The sequence below is a fragment of the Podarcis muralis genome, chromosome 9 (genome assembly GCF_964188315.1).
Source record: "Podarcis muralis chromosome 9, rPodMur119.hap1.1, whole genome shotgun sequence".
Taxonomy (NCBI): Eukaryota; Metazoa; Chordata; class Lepidosauria; order Squamata; family Lacertidae; genus Podarcis; species Podarcis muralis.
The window spans coordinates 23,966,569-23,982,897 of NC_135663.1; the positions used below are offsets into that span (position 1 = coordinate 23,966,569).

Below are 16,329 nucleotides of genomic sequence, written 5' to 3' on the forward strand. Positions count from 1 at the left end.
CAAGATACTTCCTAAAGTAAGGCAAGTTGTCCCAAAGCACTGACACCTTGGGGGGGAATAGACTTATGGCTGAAAGGCAGAACAATCAAAATTTTAATTTGAAATTGAATCATGGAAACAGAGCCCAATTCCTGCTATCTCAAGCTTGCAAATCGTTACTTAGCCGATCACAAGGGGTGAGCAAGAGAAGACTCCAAGGCAAAACAGCTTTTGCAGACTGGAAGATCAATGTGCCACAAATAACACAGGTTCTATCTGGACAAGTAAAAATACTTTGGTGGCCTTTGCAAACCTATATTACCTTATTTATTTCCAGGGCAGGTAAAGACTCTGCATCTGTTTTGGCCAATTTAAGTTTGTTTTCAGGCACATACAGCTCCTTAACCTCGTAAGAGGCATCCACTGGTACAATGTCCTGGAAAAAAAAGGTGAAAGTTGTTAAAATTTCATATTATTATTTTACATGCTACATATCAAATGGTGGTGGTGCAGGTCAGCAGCCTGCTGCCTTTTAAAACTAGCTGCAACCTGTATTTATGCTAGTGCTTTTGCCATTCAAGTTATCTGCAGAAACATTTTTATCATCTTAAATCTCACATCGCTGAAAAATCCAGCAGCGCCTCTAAAACATTCTGGTGTTAAATGAGAGTTAAGTCCCTTTCAACAAGACTTACTTCTGAGTAGGTTTGGTTTAGATTGCATGGTCATTTTATTATTATTATTGAATTTATATACCGCCCTATACCCAGAGGTCTCATTGTCTTCCCTTATAGCCAAAAAAGGCTGAACTGACCTCTCAACCAAGGAAAGACTCAACCCTACTTTCACCACAAGAATGTAAATAATCTGATGAAAAAAGAAGTGGGAGGCCTAGTTAAATGGAAACAAGTTATATACAGAGGAAAAAGAAGATGTCTTAGAATTGGGAGCCTAGGTAGGAAACCAGTTGCCCATCCCTACAGTAAAAGTAGCCATTCAACCAGACCTATTAATGCTTAATCCAAGCCCCAGGGTGGTGGTTAAGAGTGTTGAGATTAAGACCTAGGAAATCGGTGTCCAAATGTTCACGTGCAATGCTATTTTTCTAGAAAAAGAGGTTCTGGAACTCACCATGGGCACCTCCCTTGTTCTCTTACAATGGCGATGGCGCCCACCTGAGTGGTGCCAGAACTGAGTTCTGGTGAGTTCCAGCGGGGGGAAAGCCCTTCTCATTCGGCAACGAAGCTCATGGAGTGACTCTGGGCCAATCACAGTCTCTCATCATAACTTACCTCAAAGGGGTGTTGGGAGTATAAAACGAAGAGGGGAAGAACTAGGCACACCCTACCTTGAATGAATGGTAGAAAAAGAAGCGGTTGTCCAGTTATATCTGCTCCCCCAGCATTATCAACCTGCACTAGCAACCCCACTGACAAAACTGATGGAACAATGTACACTAGAATAGAAAAAAAGAATAGGTGACTCATACTTCCTTTGTTAGGGATGCAGGTGGTGCTGTGGGTTAAACCACAGAGCCTGGGGCTTGCCGATCAGAAGGTCGGCGGTTCGAATCCCCGCGACGGGGTGAGCTCCCGTTGCTTGGTCCCTGCTCCTCCCAACCTAGCAGTTCGAAAGCATGTCAAAGTGCAAGTAGATAAATAGGTACCACTTCAGTGGGAAGGTAAATGGCATTTCCATGCACTGCTCTGGTTCACCAGAAGTGGCTTAGTCATGCTGGCCACATGGCCCGGAAGCTGTACGCCAGCTCCTTCGGCCAATAAAGGGAGATGAGCGCTGCAACCCCAGAGTCGTTCGTGACTGGACCTAATGGTCAGGGGTCCCTTTACCTTACTTCCTTTGTTGCTGCTTACTCTGCACAGGGAGACATTCGTTCTCCTAACTGATGGACAGAACCATACACCTATACATCTTCCCCTTTGTACCTCCTCCTCCAACTTCATGAGAGACAACAAAGCAGCAACAAAGGAACTAAGAATTATTTGTCCTCCCTCCACTTTCTAATCTAAACCTTATACAGTGATAAATTTGTCCTCCCCTTTCTTACTGTGTGATGGCCCAAACTCATCACAGCTAAGACTTAAAAGCATGGCATAAGACAATACAAATGTGGTGCCTGGTTTGGAACATTTTGAATTAAAAAACCAAAAACAGTGCAGTTCAGCATTTGCCAGACAGCACAGAGGAGGACACAGACAACCAGAACAACATTCGAGTGGGAAAAGAACGTGACGGAGTCACCACAAAGTTAAATTTCTCGCCAATGACGTGTTCAAATGCTATAAGTAACTTAAAACATGTTAAAAGATTGGTGCTTGAGCAACCTCTTTGTCCCACCCTCCCCCTATCCAAAAGTTCTGTGCGCTTAAAAAAAAAAAGGAAAGTCTATCATGCTTCGATTCTGCATCTGGAAAAATATACTGCAGGGTCTCTTAAAATAAGGCAGCCATTCAAAAGACTTAACACAAACCGAAGTCTGCTCCTAAATTCTTCCATTCCTCACAAGGCTGGAACATCTACACCAATATGCTTGGAATCTGTCAAAAGGTTCAGTAACTAGATGCACAGGGGATTCTTCTATCCAAACCTAATTAGCATAGTTTGAGAAAACAGCTCGATGAGAACCTCATTCAGAAATTTGTATGTTAATTCTTTCCCGAAGGAAACAGCAATTGCTGTAGAAGGAAGATGATGGGCCGTATATAGACACTGACTGATTATCCAAAGAGCATCTACCAAAATATTTTAGAAACTAACAAAATGAAAGCAAACACCCTGCCACTCAGATTTCAGTTCATAGCATCTGGGCAGCTTTAACTTGTTCTGTATAATACTGCACAGAAAGGTAAGCAGTGTTGCTGACTTTACAATGGTAGTGGTATGTTCCACTAGTTTTCATTTTATAAATAACTGTTAAGAATAATGGCTGCAAAAGATTGAGGAAGAAAGCAGTGACCGAGGACAGTTTCATTGTCTCTAAAGGGCTTTAAAATGATGTGTTGTCCATTTGGGGGGACAAATGCTTATTTCATCGGCCCTTACTCCAAAGAACCCAAGTTTTAATATTTTTTTCAGTGACCCTGGTGACTGTGGTGTAGCCCTTTGGCAAGCAACAAGCCTTCCTGCAGGATGTAAGCATGGGTTGCTCCAATCAGCTGGATAGCAATTCCTGACCTAGGATGTCTAGCATGCCTCACTTCAGAGGAGCCAAGCTGGCAAGCTTCTCCTTGCCCTATCCTTTCCCACAGAAGAAGCCAGCAGGGGTCTTCCTTGGCTACTGTTTGGCAGAAGGACCCTACACAACTCTGTCCAAAAGTGGCAAACCGTCCGCCTTTCCAACAGGAAGGTCCAGGAGGTAGCTGGCTCAGATGAAGCACATACTGTTTTTGGCTGGGCTGTTGACACCACCACCACCACCATCTAGATCTCTGTAACTAACACCATAGGATGGCGTCCTAAGGATCTGCACCAAAATACTGAAGAAAAAATATGAACCTACAGGCCAACAGTGGAGGTTTATGGGGCTTGCTCTCGGGTTAAGTGTGTAAAGGTTTGCATCCACAGAAATGCAGGATCATGCCTCACACTGAGTCAGACCATTCAACCAAGCTCAGAATTGTCTACTACAATGACAGGTTGCATTGCTCCAGCATTTCAGATGGGATTCTCTCTCAGCCCAAGCTTGAGTTCAGGGAGATATAAGATAGATAGATGATAGATAGATAGATAGATAGATAGATAGATAGATAGATAGATGATAGATAGATAGATAGTGTGTCTTTGCTTCTCAAGTTGTACTGTGTTATTTTATGCACTGGAACTTGTTATTTATTATAGTTTAGAAAATATTTATTGCAATTAAGAGTGATTTTTTGTTTATTTGCTGATATTTATTTTTATTGTGTACTATTATATTCCAATGGATTATTGAATATTACTTTACAGTGGTACCTCAGGTTAAGAACTTAATTCGTTCTGGAGGTCCGTTCTTAATCTAAAACTGTTCTTAACCTGAAGTACCACTTTACTTAATGGGGCCTCCCGCTGCTGCCGCACCACCGGAGCACGATTTCTGTTCTCATCCTGAAGCAAAGTTCTTAACCCAAGGTACTATTTCTGGGTTAGCGGAATCTGTAACCTGAAGCGTATGTAACCTGAAGTGTATGTAACCCGAGGTACCACTGTATTTTATATACGTTGTTCATTTTAAAGTTATGTTTTCATTATGACATTTCTGTATCAGATCAGATTGTTGTAAGTCGTGCAATCTTCACTGTTTCTTCGGCTTGTAAAATGCCTTGTGTATAGTAATATAGAAAGGTGGATTACATATTAAAAGATGAATGAAATGAGATGACGGATCTTGAACCTTAGACCTTCTGCATGCAAATCAGATGTTGTATCCTGCCCCAAAGAATTATGGAAGCAGGGGCTATTTAGGGGCAGTCTTTGCAAAAAAAAAAAGTGCTAGGATAAGCTATAATCATGAGGATCAGATTGGACACTTAAAACTGGTTCTGAACCCCCATTGTAACTGCAAAAACAAGATGGATATGAATCACAGTTTACACAAGTCACAGCCATATCTGTGTCATTAAAAGAACTTTGGAGCATGCAGATCCAAGCACAGCTGAGATTCATGCATTAGCCATTTACACATTAACTCTTCAGTGCTTGCAGAGATGCAAGTATCTCTTGCTTTTAGTGTGTCTACAAAAGATGTCAGTGAGCTGCGGAGAACAAATATCCCTCAGGCTTTACAGATAAGGAACCTGTTTAGTTAACAACGAAGTCGAATCATTTTATTGCAAGACTCTATGTCTATGTTGAAATTAATACTACTTTCTTTACTTCATAACGCCTAGTGGCCAAAGTCTATTAGTAAGCGGCCTTAAAAATATTGTCTGCTATTTTGCAGAAATACGTAGTCATGGGCAAAAGTTTTAGAAACAAAGCATTTTAACAAAGTTGTGTTTGTTTTTTAACGTAATAAAAGGACTTCATTTGCACAGTCGTTTTTCACATGGAGCATATGTTTTATTTGTGAACACTACAAGTCTATTTTTAAATGTTTATATTTGAAAGTATATAGCCAGAAAGCCTGTGGGCAAGACAGATATAAGAGACTGCATCTAAATATGTGGTGTGCCTTGTTTTAAAACAAAAAATATAGCTTTAGTTAAAGAGTGTTTCCAATCAAACTGTTAGGAATGAGCATTCTGTTAAAAGCCACATGATATTAAAAGCTCCTTCGTCGTCGTCTGCTTTGAAAGTAAAAGAACAAACATAGAGGCAAGTCATTTTAGGAAGCATTTTAGCAAATTATTAAAGCATTTTTCTTTTACACTTTATGAAGTTGTTCCAAACGTGGGAATCAAGTCATGCTGTGTGACTACTGCAGGGTCTACTATCTTGACTGCCATAAATGTGACACACACAAGGCACAATCAGCGTACATACTTTCATTTCACCCTTAGCCCAAGATGCAAACACCAGCAGCATCTCAACGCTACTTGGGCTGAGAAGCTTGACTTGTGCCCGGGCACAACATACGTTTCAGAACATTAAACCGTGACTACATGAAAAGGCTAAACATTCAAGTAATTTATAGCATTAGTAAATCTAATGCTCCTGGTACATAGAGATACAACTTTTAAAACATCGCTTTAGATTAAAAACAGAGGCAAGAACCTCATCTCTTAGGAGTCACATACAGCTCAGGGGAAAATGTGGTGTTTGGAAGCCCTCTAGTGGTGAAGCCTGTGCTTTTTTTCGAAGTGTTTTTTTAATAATAACTTTTCTTAAAGATGTCTTAGTTTACAAAAAGAATTACGTGCATTGTCTCTTTTTTCAAGTTTTGTTTTCTACAGCTCAGTTTCATTTGTTGTGAGGCGTTAGTGATGCATGCAGTATAAGGTTGGAAAGAAAAAAGGGGGAAGAGTTGGAGGGTGGGAAAGGTACATAGAGTGGGGTGGCAATCTTCTATTCTTCTACTGAGTGTATGTGTTTCCAAGTATCTTTTAAAATGTATATTAACATAGTCACTGTTCCACATTTCACTGCAATTGTTGGACATACCAATGCATTTATCTGTAGTCAGAAAATGCAAAACCACCCCATCATAAAAAGATAGTGTTCGATTATCTACATAGCTGCAATGCTATGTGTAATGTTATTTTAATGTATTTTTAATCTTTGTTGGAAGCCGCCCAGAGTGGCTGGGGAAATCCAGCAGATGGGCGGGGTACAAATCTAGTGGTACCTCAGGTTAAGTACTTAATTCGTTCCAGAGGTCCGTTCTTAACTTGAAACTGTTCTTAACCTGAAGCACCACTTTAGCTAATGGGGCCTCCTGCTGCTGCTGCGCCGCCGGAGCACAATTTCTGTTCTCATCCTGAAGCAAAGTTCTTAACCCGAGGTACTATTTCTGGATTAGCGGAGTCTGTAACCTGAAGCGTATGTAACCTGAGGTACCGCTGTAATAAAATTATTATTCATTTTAATGAGCTGTTAAGTCAATATTACAGGGACATGGGTGGCGCTGTGGGTAAAAGCCTCAGCGCCTAGGGCTTGCCGATCGAAAGGTCGGCGGTTCGAATCCCCGCGGCGGGGTGCACTCCCGTTGTTCGGTCCCAGCACCTGCCAACCTAGCAGTTCGAAAGCACTCCCGGGTGCAAGTAGATAAATAGGGACCGCTTACTAGCGGGAAGGTAAACGGCGTTTCCGTGTGCGGCTCTGGCTCGCCAGAGCAGCGATGTCATGCTGGCCACGTGACCCGGAAGTGTCTCCGGACAGCGCTGGCCCCCGGCCTCTTGAGTGAGATGGGCGCACAACCCTAGAGTCTGTCAAGACTGGCCCGCCCGTACGGGCAGGGGTACCTTTACCTTTACCTTAAGTCAATATTAATTGATTCATTATTCAGGACTAGGAACCAAAAGATGTTTATTGCACCCACTAAAACTGAATGCAGCAACATGAGGTAACTTCTTTTTAACAGCTATCCAGAACATAACAAAATTCTAACACTGCCTGAATCAAGTGCATATCCACAGGAAGATTACAGAATGCACATTACAGAGTGGCTGGGGAAGCCCAACCAGATGGGCGGGGTACAAATAATAAATTATTGATTTATTAATTAATAATTAATTATTATTATTATTATTATTATTATTATTATTATTATTATTATTACAGAGGTAACTTGAAAAATGAACTTAGCTGTACTATATATACACCAGGTGACATGCACAACATTGCATGAACTAAGCCCTAAAAAGGTAAAGGTACCCCTGCCCGTACGGGCCAGTCTTGACAGACTCTAGGGTTGTGCGCCCATCTCACTCAAGAGGCCGAGGGCCAGCGCTGTCCGGAGACACTTCCGGGTCACGTGGCCAGTGTGACAAAGCTGCATCTGGCGAGCCAGCGCAGCACACGGAAATGCCGTTTACCTTCCCGCCAGTAAGCGGTCCCTATTTATCTACTTGCACCTGGGGGTGCTTTCGAACTGCTAGGTTGGCAGGCGCTGGGACCGAGCAACGGGAGCGCACCCCACCACGGGAATTCGAACCGCCGACCTTTCGATCGGCAAGCCCTAGGCGCTGAGGCTTTTACCCACAGCGCCACCCGCGTCCCCTGAACTAAGCCCTAGATTTAGTTAAATCAATCTCCTTTGGGCTCCTTTGAAAGGAAGGAGGATACAAATTGAAATAAATAATTGCAAAGGATTTGTTCCACAGCAAGGATGTTGCCTGCCCCTTAACAGACATGTACATTTCACACTGCAAACTGTGTCCAAAAGAAGTCAAAGGCCACAATACAGAAATGCTTAAAACCACTAGTATCAGTCTGTGTTGGATTACAGCCAGAATGATCTGACTCTGTTGGTCACATGAGTAAAACATTTTGTGTCTCGGGGCATAAATATTTAAACTTCTGTTGCAATGCAGAAAACTTTTCTGGTTTGACTGCTCTTTGTGAGCCATGGTCTCTTACTTTAAGGCTATAGCTCAGGGATAAAGCATCTACTTAGCATGTTGAACGTCCCAAACTCAATTCCTAGCATCCTCAGAAAGAACTGGGAATGTCCCATGTTCCTATAAACAGGGAGGCAGCATCTGAAAGTTTCCCATATTCTGCATTCTGGTGTCCTGATGTACCATTTATTGGCAGGTGTTGCTGAACCTGAGTTCCCAGCAAGCATGGCCAATAGCACCCATAATATTTGCTTATTTTCATCTCTGGTAATGCAAGGCTTTGAATTCTTTTATTTACCATTTGAATGACAACCTGTTTATGGAGGGTTTTGAAAAGGCTCCAAGGAAAGTAGTTTCCAACTATTTCACTTGAATGCACACAGCTCAGTCCAAGCCATTTTGGACAGCTGGCTGGGTCAGGAATCTGCTGGAGCTCTATGTGGATGGAGCCAGGTGAACAATGCTCATTTGAAAAATGGCGTGTTCCAGGATGCTACATCCTAGGAGGTATATCAATTACAGAGAGACCATATTTCACCCAAGTCTGACATACCAGCAATGAAAAATATTATGAGACACTTTACCTAACCATTTATTTTGAGTGACAAAACAAAGGAAAAGCACGTTTATAACTCAGCTGAGAACATTTGCTGGAGCATACTTTCAAAACTGACTGCTTTCTCTCCTTTGGGTCCAAATTGCAATACTTGCTGGGGAGTTTAAAACATGTCATCTTCTTCCCATTGCAATAAGAGGAACAAAATGGAACATGTGCAGTCTCTAAGCAGAACTATCATGGCCGCACAGGTCAAAACCCATATTAAGAAGCACAAAGGAAAAAACAGGGAGTCTTTCATACTGGCACATTGACTCTCGAGCTGAAATGGTGCAAAATGAAGCTTATTTCAATAAAAAACAACTGTGGCATCAGCAGAAACCTGACTCAGCAGCATCAAATGGAAGTGCTAATGCATGTATAAAGGTAAAGGGACCCCTAACCATTAGGTCCAGTCGTGACCGACTCTGGAGTTGCGGCGCTCATCTCGCTTTATTGGCCGAGGGAGCTGGCGTACATCGTCCGGGTCATGTGGCCAGCATGACTAAGCCGCTTCTGGCGAACCAGAGCAGCACACGGAAACGCCGTTTACCTTCCCACCGGAGCGTACCTATTTATCTACTTGCACTTTGACATGCTTTTGAACTGCTAGGTTGGCAGGAGCAGGGACCAAGCAACTGGAGCTCACCCAGTCATGGGGATTTCAACTGCCAACCTTCTGATCAGCAAGTCCTAAGCTCTGTGGTACTATGAATACCAGTTTAGGTGAATTCACTGACTTGGGGGGGGGGGGGGTTAATTCTTAAATGCCTTTGAAATTCTTCTGTAAGTTTTAAGAACATAACCTGCAAGTTGCCCGTCTAGTCCAACACCCTGTTTAGGATGCCCATAGGAAGTCCACAACTAGCGACCACGTGCAGCCACACTCTCACCTCCTGAGTTTTCCAGTAACTGATATTCAGAAGCATACCGCTTCCAACAGTGGAGGTAAGATAGCTTTCACAGTAGTAACATGCCAGGGGGGTTGCCCTCTCTTATTGAAGAAGTTATCTAGGTGGTGGTTATTTACCAGACTGGGACTCAAGGCAGCTTATACATAAACTGCAAAAGGTTGAAAAGTAATCACTGTTTACTGTTGGATCCCCATTGGGTACCCAAATGGGAGCCTCCACATGGATCAGCCAAACACACTTAAACTATGTTTTAGCAGCCATATACAAGCCCAAATTGCTTTCTCCTTTCCATGATAAGGATCTCACATAGCTCCACGACTTACAAAGCAAAAAAGTGATTCTGCTAATGTGCATTAATGTAGCAGAAACATACAAAAAAAAGGACAGCAACATGCCTTTCTTTTCTTTTTTCATTCACAGTGCTACAAAACAAGAACAAAAAACAGGTAGTTCATTTCCATTTCCAGGGGGGCAAGGGAGTTCCCAAAAAATAAGAGCGCTGCCGTAAAGTCTCTTTATTGATGCTCTGCTTATTCATTCCCCACTTTTCTTCATTCAAGCAATTCCACTATGATCTCTGCACCACTCACAGCTGGAAGCCCACGGTAGCAGCTACAACCTGCCTTTTGGGAATTGCCATTTCAGAACAGAACAACTTTTCCTCTTGCAAAGCTCTTGGCTGTTCGTTTATTACAGACACTTTAATACAGGCACTCCTCCTCCACCCTCAAATGATCCAATTACAAAAGGGGCAAGTCAGCCCTGTAACAATAAAACCAAAAAAGCTGCAGTTTGCGTATAATACCATTTATTCATGAAGTAACTGCAGTTATCCCTTCATAAGCCGAATGTGTAAGATCATCGCTTCTTACCATGGCAGCCCAACAATAGCTTTGCTCAAGCACTAAATGCGAAAGCAGCTCTCGGTTTTATCTTTTGCTGGCCTTTTTCCTGTCACGTTGCAAAGACTGAAATATTTGAAGTCAGGCGGGTGAAGTACTGTTTGCTCACCGATGCGAGATATAGACTGTTGGGTCTCACCCAATAGAATTAGACCCGCTGCATTGGTTTTAGGGGTTTTACACTCAAGTGTGACTAATGTTGCATTTCACCAGATTCGACTACCCCATTCCACTAGCAGAAGTCAGTGCAAGGACCTCCATTACCACATCAGGGCTTCCCCAACCCTTTTTGGAGAGTGGGAAGAACCCCCCCCCCCCCCAGCAAAGCACATGAGGGAGGAAAGTGGGGATCACTCCACTGGGCAAGTAGAAATGTTTGCTTGACAATATTCTGAGCACTATTATGAATTCTACCCTCAAACAGGGATATCAGCAAGCAACGAAACTTAACTTGATTAATGGTGCAAGTTTGCACTGAGCAGATCTGCAGAAGCCTGCATATTAACAAAACTACACTTCTGAAGAGAGGGACACATTTTACCTGTTCTTGGAAAATACACAGGAATTGCCATTCCATTGGAAGTTTTTAAATAGATGAATCCAACCAAGTAAGGGACCAAATGTTGCACCCCCCTACTTTTCAATAAGCCCGTTTACATGTGCAGCAAATATGAAGCTGGCAACTTTACATGATGTCTACAAGTCAACACTACAAGACTCCATACCCTCTCTTGCAGAAGTTCCACAACTTGCTGAATGCAGTCATTGACATCACAGGAATCCGTTTTGAGTACCAGCTCAGGGGCTTCAGGTTTCTCATACTCTGAGTCAATACCAGTAAAACCTGAGTGGGGGGAGAAAAACAGAACATAGGACAAGGCTGCTTTTCAGATGGGTCTTTGACTCTCCTGCTGTAATATGTTATTCCAGCTACTTATCTGAAAAGCTTGCTTGCATCTAACATTCCTGGTCTTTTCTGGTCCATCCCAAAATAATTACTGAACTGTAACTAAAAGGGTCCTTCTGTCTCACTGTAAATCTTCTTGTGGACAAAGACAATGTCATAAGCACATTTTTTGAACAGGGAATATGAGTTACAAGTAAAGCTTGTGGAGGCTGATACATCAGTAATTTCAAATTTTATTTCTCTTCTGGGCAATGTTTGTGTGCATATATATATATTGCTTATATATATGCTTAGACAGCATATCTTGTTGGGCATGAGCAGTTTGAGAGAAGGTACTGGATTTTAAAAAGCAGCTTTGTATCCAGAGTAAACAATAGCCAGAGTAATCAATAATTTTGCTCTCAGGGAGAATGAGTAACAGTTACGACACCTAAGTATGGTTCCATTTGGATTCTTTGCAGTGTTACTGGGTTGTGTCTCTATCACATATATATGCTTAGACATAGCATATGAGACCACCACTTTTCTGATGCTAAGCAGGTCTGTGTCTGGTCAGCACCTGGGTAGGTGACCACTTGGGAACTACATTTATGCCACTTTGGGCTCCATGTTTTTAAGAAAAGGTAAGATATCAAAGTAAGAAAATAATTAAATGGGTGCTCTTCTGTACCCTAGTATTACAGAGAGCAGATGGCTTGCATTATATTTTATTTGTCATTAGCTCATTCGTACAGTAGGCAATAGCCCAACAGCCCCAGTTGGGACACCATAAAAGAACTTTGGCATGAAAGCTCACCTTTAATTTCTCCAGCACGAGCTTTTTTGTAGAGGCCTTTCACATCTCTCTGCTCACAAACGTACAATGGAGCATCCACAAATACTTCAAAGAAAGGCAGGCTTGCCACTTCGTGGATTTGCCTTGCATTGTTACGGTCCTGAGAAGTAGCAAAGAGAAAAGCAATGGCAGAAATAAAACTTTCCACCACGTAACACGTTAAACAACGACCCAGTGAAATGTGTACCTATGCAAGTCACGGTTAACACAAGAAGGCTTCCTTGTAACCTTGGTTCTCAGTATCAGTAACAAATACAAATCCTCACTGCAGAGTGTAGTATCAGTTTGAAGTGGGCTTTCAAACCATGTTTAAGAGAAAACCTAGTTTGTGCTGATGCACATGGAAGGTAGTGAATCTGACTCCCAATTTACAAAACCACAATTTTCAGGGAACCAGTGCTATGTCTACATGAGGGTATCATGTCATAAGGGGGAGGGAAATGAAACACAAGGCATTGCAAAGTCTCATGATTAGACACAGTGGCTGCTTACGTATCAAGCTAACTGAAAACATTATCAAATGTTGTATCTGCTTGAATGACTGCTGGTCTTCAGAGCACACTTGCACAGTAGGTAGCATTTTTATATGCCCAGCATAAACATATGTTTGCCACACTTGCCATGGTGAGCATCCCACCCCTTTGGGGTGGATGTGATGAGTCCCAGCCTACTCCTAAACATGAAGCTGGGATGGGAGAGGAGAGAGGAGAGAGAGAGACTGAGGATCAGCAGCAGTTGAATTGTACTTCTGATGTTTTCCAAGCGCAGCACTTCCAAAGTGCAACACAAGAGGCTGGTTTGCACATAATGTTAGACCAAGATTTAGCACTATGTGAATGAGCCTCAGAGAGCCAGAAAAAGCACCCAGTTCACATGTGGGTCCGAGTTGGAAATCTACTGAGTTTACTTTCAAAGGATCTCAGCTTAACGTTAAGTGTGAAACAGGAAAACTGGTATTTTAAAAAAGTTTTTTAAAAAGTGATAGTTTAAAAAGCCTGCTTTGTAACTCATGGTTTGAAAATGACTTTAGAAAGTAACACAGGCTTGTTCTGTTACTCAGTATATGGTATTCAATGTTCTTTCTAAAAAGCCAATTTTCTCCATGCTAATTATGTTTTAAAAATTCTACCTTAATAAGATGAAGGTTATGTTTTGAAATACAATGAAAACTTGCTTCAGATTTCTCTTGCACCATTCCCAAGCCTATGCAAGGCGTTGCCAGCTTCCCTTCCACAGTATTACCTTTGTGTTTAACTACCTGCCTAGTAATTTGCAGGTCCACCTGCCCCAAGCCTTCTAAATAAACAAGTAGTTTACAAAAATTAAAAAATGTGACTTAAGGGGAAGCTAACCCCCTTAATCCTGGCAGTACCTACTAAGGTGTGAGCCAGTTTTGCCTGGAGTGAGAGTGCGAGCATTAAGCAAAGTGGAAAGGAGTTGCCAATTTTGCTGTTCTGAGGTGATTCTCACTCAGGAAGCTATGAACCTAGTACTCTGAGTGCTTTTAGTGCACCCTCTGGTGAGCTCAACTGACACATCTGCAAATAAACTGCACCACAGGTCTTCCTTTCTATAGCAGCAGTTCCCAATTGGTAATCTGTGGGTCCCAGGGGTTCTGTGTAACCCACCCAGGGGGTCCATGGTGCCATTTACATCAGTAAAACGACCATAGAGATATAATTTTTTTCAAAAGTGGGGAGTCCATGGCTTGGTTTTTGAAAAACAGGGAGTCTGCAGTACTTAGCTTATTGGGAACCACTGTTCTATAAGCATTAAAAGGTAAAGGGACCCCTGACCGTTAAGTCCAGTTGCGAATGACTCTGGGGTTGCACGCTCATCTCGCTCTATAGGCCGAGGGAGCCGGTGTTTGTCCGCAGACAGCTTCCGGGTCATGTGGCCAGCATGACTAAGCTGCTTCTGGTGAACCAGAGCAGAGCACGGAAATGCTGTTGACCTTCCAGCCGGAGCAGTACCTATTTATCTACTTGCACTTTGATGTGCTTCCGAACTGCTAGGTTGGCAGGAGCAGGGACTGAACAATGGGAGCTCACCCAGTCATGGGGATTCGAACCGCCAACCTTCTGATTGGCAAGCCCTAGGCTCAGTGGTTTAGACCACAGTGCCACTGAGTCTAATTTCAGTTGTTTTTAATTTATAGTAACCTGAATCTACTGGACAGGAAACAAAGGGCTGTACACCAAGCTTGTCCTCACCATGGTCTCTCAAACACCCCTTAGAGGGCATTTCTGATTACTGAGAAACCCCTTCAGATGAGCATATAACGCCCACTGAAAAAATACAATTTCTGATGTGTGTAAGGGGCTCCTAAATCTCAGCCAATATTTAACATAGTCAACAAAGGAAGGATTATTTGACCATATTCTTGAAATGGTTAACACCGCAGTACAATTTCGGTGTAAAATGAGGACATGGGGTGCTCACCTGGGCATAAGGAGAAATAAAACTAGTGATGCACACCAAGCCAGCATCTGCAAACAACTTGGCAACCTCAGCAATCCGGCGGACATTTTCTTCCCTGTCTTCTGGTGAGAATCCTAGATTCTTATTCAGGCCTTGTCTGATGTTGTCACCATCCAGAGTATAGCACGGAATGCCATGGCACACTAGATATTCCTCCAGTGCCATGCTAACTGTGGTCTTCCCAGCTCCAGACAAACCTACATTAGTTTTAAAGCAAAAAAATAACCCAAAAAAACACAGGATCCGGTCAATAAAAGTCAATAGATGACTGACATTTAAAAATCATGCCTGGTTCATCATATTTAGGAGAGTGGAAATGCAATATCAATCATGTTCACTCAAAAATAAACTACATGAATGGGATACACTTTCAAGTTTAGCATGCTTAGGACTCCGCCTATGGCCACACAACTCCTGCAGCTTTTAAGTATATGCCTGAAATTGGGGGGGGGGGGGGGAGGAACTGTGTTATGTGAATTTTACCCCCCCTCTTTCCATCTATACAAATGGGTACTCATCTTGACACTCCCTACTTTTTCAGAGTTCATCAGCAAAATGTTCGCTCTTTAAGATAACATCAAGAAATCAGCTGCCTTTAAAATTGGAGCTCATCTTATACACGGGTAGCGCTGAGGGGTGTTTTGTTAATTTGGAGTCCCCAAAAATAGGGGGCACCTTATACACGGGGGCGTCTTATACGCGGAAAAATATGGTAAGTCTTCCCTGTGTTCCCCAACTCTAGGATCTGTTGCTATGGTTTGAGAGGGAGCCCGCCTCCCTTGGGGAGAGCCAGTGTGGTGTAGTGGTTAAGAGCGGCAGTCTTGTAATCTGGGGAACCGGGTTCGCGTCTCCGCTCCTCCACATGCAGCTGCTGGGTGACCTTGGGCCAGTCACACTTCTTTGAAGTCTCTCAGCCCCACTCACCTCACAGAGTGTTTGTTGTGGGGGAGGAAAGGAAAGGAGAATGTTAGCCGCTTTGAGACTCCTTTGGGTAGTGATAAAGTGGGATATCAAATCCAAACTCTTATTATTATTATTTATTTTATTTGTTGGAAAACACCCTGGGGTGCCTGCAAGCCCCTGGAACTCTAAGCACCCTCCAGTACACGCAGCTCTAGAAAAGGCATCTCCCTTCTCTTCCACTGCACTTCTAGCGACATACATCATTATGATATATGCACACTAATCTTCCGGCATAACACAGCAAGAAGAGTGAGACACTATGTACAGACAAAAACATAATGACGTCCATTCTCTTCAGCTGCGAGAGAACAAACAGAAAGAAATAAAAGCAAAAGTACAGTGTAATAGTACCAGCAGCAGAAGAGATAAGACTGTCTTCCTTTCCCAGAGTCGTCCCAGACAGGCATGTGGTTTACAACAATCCCATCTGCAGCATCGGAGGAGTGAAATTGCTAACAACCTTTCCTCCATGAGGCTCAAGGGGGTGTTAATGGTTCTCCTTCTGCTCATTTTATCCTCACAACCACCCTGTGAGGTAGATCAGGCCGAGAGACAAGTGACTGGCCCAAGTGAGCTTCATGGCTGAGTGGGGACTAGAACCCCTGTCTCCCAGGCATTAGCCCAACACTCTCTAACCACTACGCCACACTGGCTCTTCCAGACTGGATATGGTGCAAGGGCTACAGATGGAGGGGGAAGATGGTGGAAATCCCTGCTTCTCCAAGTGAATGAATCTTCAATCCAATCTGTAATGTTTAA

At 42.9% G+C, this 16,329-nt stretch overlaps 2 protein-coding genes across 4 annotated transcripts in view; one reads left to right on the forward strand and one right to left on the reverse strand.

The window, feature by feature from the left end:
• RPL34 (ribosomal protein L34) overlaps positions 1–16,329 on the forward strand; it is a 466,563-nt gene that overhangs the window by 32,358 nt on the left and 417,876 nt on the right. The gene's annotated exons all lie outside the window — the stretch shown is intronic.
• The window catches only part of PAPSS1 (3'-phosphoadenosine 5'-phosphosulfate synthase 1), a 47,433-nt gene that overhangs the window by 23,199 nt on the left and 7,905 nt on the right, over positions 1–16,329 (reverse strand). For all 3 annotated transcript variants that reach the window (XM_028743349.2, XM_028743351.2, XM_077933896.1), the window contains 4 exons: positions 14,569–14,804; positions 12,088–12,226; positions 11,110–11,228; positions 302–415 (listed from right to left, as the gene is read on the reverse strand). In XM_028743349.2, the coding sequence (XP_028599182.1) occupies positions 302–415; positions 11,110–11,228; positions 12,088–12,226; positions 14,569–14,804 (608 nt within the window). The remainder of the gene's footprint in view (positions 1–301; positions 416–11,109; positions 11,229–12,087; positions 12,227–14,568; positions 14,805–16,329) is intronic.